Here is a 6,000-nt window from a genome sequence, read left to right as displayed (position 1 = left end):
GTGAAGCCACTACGAGTTGGTATTTCTTCCCCCCCCCCCCGACTCTTTTGTTCCCCGTCCTCTGTAAAATCAATAAAATAAAATCCTTAAAGAAAAAAAAAGACCCAAACAAACCCACACATTATGAGGTTGGAAAGAAAAACACCCTTGGCCTGGAAACTCTCAGATTAGAAAGAGACCAGCATCCCTGTAATGACAAGAGGAGCACAGGCTTTAAAAACAAAATGTCTACTTTATTTTAATGAATTCCATGATTTTTAAATGCTTGTTTTGCCCCTCTTATAGGGGAGAGGTGAAGCTATCCCAGTTATCAAAAAATTCAAATCTCTTTTTCTTCACTGGGCTGCCCGTCAACGTGCTCCCTTCCAGCGGGTCTCCTAGGTCCCCGGGACCACTTCCGGGTGGTCCTGAAGCACTTCCTGGGTCAAAGGCCTCCGCTGCCTCCAGGAGCTCCTTATCGCTCCCGTCCTTCTCAAAGGACTGCTGGAACAGGTCATAGATCTTCTGCTGCTTTGGGTCCTTCATGGGAGAAAGAAAAGGAAAGATAAAAGAACGGAGGCGCCAACACTGAGTCCTGCCTGGCGGCTGCTGAGGAAGCACACAGGGGCAGGGCGCACACCTTATGCTGCAGGGCGCTGCGCCATGGCCCGCGCAGGCCCGCTCGGTAAACTGTCACTAAAGCAGCCTTACTGCCTTAGTGTCTGACCTCTTCTCTTCCCTTCTGCTCGTTGGGTAAAAACAAAAAAAAGAGAGAGAAATGGTTGTCCTTCCATATGGGAAGTGATATTGAAGACCATTAAAGTCAGCCCCTCAATGTGCATGGGTCCCCACCGGGATCTCATTACCCTCCATCTGAGCAACTGCAAGGCCACACGCAAGGCAGCCTACTGTGGGTGGAAGTAACCGACAATGTGCATTCGACATGCAACTCAGAGCAGGCCAGTCCAGGGTCACACTGGTCCCCACACCCCTTCTCAAAAGGCAGGCTATTTGAGTGAGGCATGGCCTCTTTTGCTTTTGTCTCCTACATGGGGGCAACATTTTCTTTCTCTAGTAGTGGATGAAATTTTCAGCTCCATTTAAAAAAAAAATTGACATATTAATCAAAATAAATACTAATAAATTTTGTCGTACCTGTACTTCAGGCAGATTCTTAACTAAGAGTAACTGAGGGTAAGGCCAATATGAGTGAATGGGCTTATTTATAACTAAATAAAAGAACTCATTCTCAACGGTTGAGAATCCTTGAAAAATAAAGGTCTCTCTTTTCCCAGGGCATATAATAACCAAGGCTCTGTGACAATATTTACCATTTAACTGAATTCGAGAGTTCTTTAAAAAGCTTGAAAATGAGGTTTTAAAATGGGTTTAATTGTTTACATCTAAAAGAGGATAATTTATATTCTCCTTTTAAAAATAGGACCTTTGAGTATTATTCATCCCAATAGTTACATCGGAATAAAGGGTTTAGTTGCTAAGGACACGTAAAGGAAGATCAGGTCTTCACAGTGTCACCTATGAGATTTTGCTGCCATAACTGAGCTTCTGACGCTGGCTAATTCCACAGGAAGGAGGTGGCACCTCGGTTTCCTGACGACCAACTGCAAGGCCGCCTTCCTGTGTGAGGCCCAGACCTCCGTCCAAGCTCTCACGTTAGAAACCATTCTCTCAGGAGCAGCCCTCCTGCAGGCAGTGCCTCCCGAGTCCTCACCCTTCATGTCAGCCACCCGAGTGGGTGAGACACACGCCGTTGGAAGTCTCTGGGCCTCCTGCTCCTCTCCACTGAGTTTCACTGACACGGCCGAGGAGGAGCCGCGGCGGCCTTTGGGCAGGCGTGCCAGGCCAGGGCAGGTGTGCTGGGCCCCAGCTGTCCTCTCCAGAGCCCAACAAGCTTCCTCCCAGCACCTCCGACAAGGCCCACCTGGCCATGGAAGGGTGCTCACAGGCCTCTTTCCCTTCTAGATGACACGAGGGGTTGTCACAGAAGGATGGCTGGCCGAGCTGGGAAGCCGGCCACCTTGGGCCGGCTTTATAAGGCCTGTGACCGTGGGCAAGTCTCACTGTTCTGCGTGCCTCAGTTCTCCCCTCTATAAAACGGGAGACACAGAATAAATAGCAGTGACTGAGGGGAAATGAGTTATATAAAATCGATACCTGGTTTTGAACACCCTCATTCTGTGCTTGGGGACATGTGCTGGTGGCAGCCCTGCTATGTGGTGCTGCTATGTACTTTTTGCAATAATTCAACTGCTACAGGGAGTTAGTTTTCCATCAGTTTCTAGTGGCCTGGTGAGGGGTGGCACTCGGCAGCCATGGTTTTACCAGAGTCTCTGAGGGAAGGCCCACAACGGGAGAGGTCCCGCCATCACCTGTCCATAAAGGATGCACACGTGGCCTGCACTGAGGACTGCAGGCCATTATTTTCAGCTCCCGGCTGGGGGAGGTCCCAGGAGTGATGCATCCCTCTTGCTCAGGGTCCAAGGCCTGGGCGGGCTGCTTAATGCCTCCTTCTGCCCGCTGGCAAGGAGCCGTGTGCTGCTGTTACCTTATAGATGTAATCAGTAGCTTCCGTCATTTCTGAAAAAGTGGCCTCAGAAACCCCAGCTTCACCCAGGACTTTAATCTTGTCTTGGATCAGGGGCCTGTTGGGGAGAAACGAGCTGCAGTGAATCCGACCTGTACAGAACTGCAGACTGATTAAAGACCACCCTCCTCATTCTTAGGGGGCAGCGACACCATTACCATTTCACACCTTTGTATCTCTCAAGGCAAAACACTCACCTGAAATACCTGCCTCCTCTAACTGGGAACCAGCCAATTTTGGGCTCATGTAATCAGGTTCAAAATTTCTTCTACTGGAAGACGCGTAGGAAATAAATGCTGCTCATTGCAACAAACCCCTGAAGGTGCTGCTGTTACGAGCTGCCCCATTAACAAACCCACCAAACCGAGAGAAGGAAGGAGCAGGAACAGCCTGCACGCTCTGCAGAGGAAGGACCCCTCGGTCCCAGGCTGGAAGCAGAGCGTAGCAGGGGGAGCGGGGTGGGGGAAAGCACTGGGGAGTCCTGCCTAGGTAGCAGACACAAAGCCCCAGCTGTGTAAAAGCACCACCTGGCCCAGCGTGAGCCCCTCTCCTGGAGGTCCAACAGCTGAAAGATGGCGCCTCTTGTCTCAATGCACATCATACAGGGGCAGAGGGGGCTGTCACCTGTCTCAGCAGGTGCCTCCACGGCTGGAAACTGTTTTACCCACGTGATCTACATGTCATCACCATCAGTTCTCCCTCGTCTCAGGCTGGTGGGAAGGAGCCACACCCCTCATCCCTGCGTGATTTCCTCTGCACCCCGCAGGCCCCAGTGAACACAGGGAAGGAGCTGAATGCAGTCATGATGAAAGTGGGAGGCAGCCCTTAGCAAAAGCAGAGCCCTTAGGGAGCAAAGGAAATACACCATCCGTGTCCACCCTTGTTCAACCCCAGCTGCCAGGCCAGCGGCTAGCCGTACCAAAGGTAGTCGTCAGCCGTGCCTCTCGCCACCAGGTAGTGGATGCCCACGGAGCGTGACTGTCCAATGCGGTGCACCCGGTCCTCAGCCTGCATCAGCACCTGTGAGGCCCAGGGATGGGTGGATGTAGGTGAAGGCCTGAAGCGGCTCAACCCAGCACACCAGGTAGCCCCTGGCCCCCAAGGCCCACGACAACCCTTCTTCTCAAAGGGTTTCACTGCCATGTCTCGTGGTAGAGGGCCCATGACCCTTGACCTACAAATGACCTGTCATCTGGCAAGACAGAACCAAGGAAAACACCAGTTGGGGAACTCCGTTTGCTGCTGGACAGCTGTGCATGGCCCCTCTGTGCTGAGCACGGGGTGGGCACTGTGAAGGGATGTGAGCTGCGGCTCTGCCCACAGGCTGGGAGGAAGGGCACACGACAGAAACCTGGCACGTTCGATCTTCTCTCCGTGAAATGACAACAGTGACCATCCCGGCTAACTCAGTCACTGCACCAGAGGGAGAGGCCACATGGGATGGGGGTGGGTGGCTCTATATGGTGGAAGCCCCACAAGGAATGATGAAAAGCAAAAGCATGGTTTCCCTTAGAGAACGCATTCCACCTCGAAGTCCACCATCATCAAAGCAGTCACCTGTGTGTGGCCAGTGAGAGCCGCGCTGTGGAAAACTCGCGAGGGGAAATCAACGTTCTGGAGCTCAGGTGAAAATGTTAGGAGTCCAAACAAACCTCTTCTATCAGCTGCCACAGCCCTAAGGTGACCAGATAAGGTCAGTGGTTACCATGACCACGTTCCAGGAACACCCACGGCGCTCACCCTTTTGCGGCCCCAGTGGCTAAAGCAGTCCCCAGTGATGGCTACTAGAAAGGACACAGGGTGGACTGCGCGAGGCCTGGGCTGCGGCCTGCTGCTGCCATGGGCTTCTCTTTGGTGGCAGCTATGCACCTAGCTGTGCCCCAATTTCTGCTTAGAGAGATGACTTCTAAGATTCCTTCTAGCCTTCTAAAACTTCAGTTTTCCCATCGGTAAGATACAGTTGATACTACTACCTAAGAGGCCGTTGTGAGGATCTGACGGCTAGCCAATAGAGGAGTGAGTTTTCAGTTCTTTTATGTGGAGACAGACAGTGGAAAATAAACATGTTGTTTTTTTACAGAGAGAGAGTCAGAGAGAGGGATAGACAGGGACAGACAGACAGGAACGGAGAGATGAGAAGCATCAATCATTAGTTTTTCATTGCACGTTGCAACACCTTAATTGTTCATTGATTGCTTTCTCATATGTGCCTTGACTGTGCGGGCCTTCAGCAGACCGAGTAACCCCTTGCTTGAGCCAGCGACCTTGGGCTCAAGCTGGTGAGTTTTTGCTCAAACCAGATGAGCCCTCACTCAAACTGGCGATCTCGGGGTCTCGAACCTGGGTCTTCCGCATCCCAGTCTGATGCTCTATCCACTGCGCCACCGCCTGGTCAGGCGAAAATAAACATGTGTCTGAGGGCTAAGAAACAGATGGAAGGCGATGCGACCCGCCCTAAGGACAGCGCACAGAAACCTTGTGTTCCTGACTGACACAAGCTCCTTCCTCCCCGCAGCCACAAGCGCGCCCGGGGACCTCAAGTCACCCGTGACCCTTACCCCTGGGTTCCAGAACAGCTCTGCGAACACCACCAGGTCGGCGGCGGAGAAGGTGAGGCCCATGTTGGCGGCGGTGATGGACAGCACGGCCACAGCGTGCCTCTCGCACAGCTGGAACTGCTGGCACAGCCTCTCCCGCTCTGCCGAGGGGGTGGAGCCGTCGATGCGGATGTGCTGCACCTGCTGTGGGACAGGAGGGAAGCCAGTGGGCTCCGGTGCCCAGCACCTGCCAGGCCAGCTCCGGGGCAGGGCCTCGCCTGGCCCCGGCTCAGATCCCGCCGTAGCATCACGTTTGTCACTGGTTACCACTGTGGGAGCAGCTTGTCTTGTCTTTCCTTTTATTTCAAATTAAAATTTGTGTTGAGAAAATAGTACACTCACAAATAGTTTTGGCCAGGGGTCGGGAACCTATGGCTCACAAGCCAGATGTGGCTCTTTTGATGGCTGCATCTGGCTCACAGACAAATCTTTAATAAAAAAAATAATAACGTTAAAAATATGAAACATTCTCATGTATTACAATCCATTCATTTCCTTCTGCTCATGTTCATGGTTGCGGGTGGCTGGAGCCAATCACAGCTGTCCTCTGAGACAACACCAAATTTTTATTGGATAATGTATAACATACTTGGGTCACTGTATGGCTCTCACAGAATTACATTTTAAAATATGTGGCGTTCATGGCTCTCTCAGCCAAAAAGGTTCCCGACTCCTGGTTTAGGCAATAATACCAAGGGTTTCCCCCAATGGTAATATATTGTAAAACTATGGTATTTTACCAGGACCAAGATACTGACTTGGATACACTCGACTGATCTTCCTCAGATTTCCCCAGTGTTACTTCCACTCATGTACTGT

The 6,000-nt window shown here is 51.7% G+C and overlaps 1 protein-coding gene across 6 annotated transcripts in view; it reads right to left on the bottom strand.

Moving 5' to 3' along the window:
• Nucleotides 1-212: 212 nt before the first annotated feature.
• The window catches only part of SMARCAL1 (SWI/SNF related, matrix associated, actin dependent regulator of chromatin, subfamily a like 1), a 61,625-nt gene continuing 55,837 nt past the window's right edge, over nt 213-6,000 (bottom strand). For all 6 annotated transcript variants that reach the window (XM_066345651.1, XM_066345649.1, XM_066345652.1 and 3 more), the window contains 4 exons: nt 5,143-5,325; nt 3,504-3,604; nt 2,546-2,642; nt 213-519 (listed from right to left, as the gene is read on the bottom strand). In XM_066345651.1, the coding sequence (XP_066201748.1) occupies nt 280-519; nt 2,546-2,642; nt 3,504-3,604; nt 5,143-5,325 (621 nt within the window). In that variant the 3' untranslated portion in view covers nt 213-279. The remainder of the gene's footprint in view (nt 520-2,545; nt 2,643-3,503; nt 3,605-5,142; nt 5,326-6,000) is intronic.

Source organism: Saccopteryx leptura, chromosome 7, assembly GCF_036850995.1.
Source record: "Saccopteryx leptura isolate mSacLep1 chromosome 7, mSacLep1_pri_phased_curated, whole genome shotgun sequence".
Classification (NCBI taxonomy): domain Eukaryota; kingdom Metazoa; phylum Chordata; class Mammalia; order Chiroptera; family Emballonuridae; genus Saccopteryx; species Saccopteryx leptura.
This window is presented reverse-complemented; position numbering and strand designations above follow the sequence as displayed.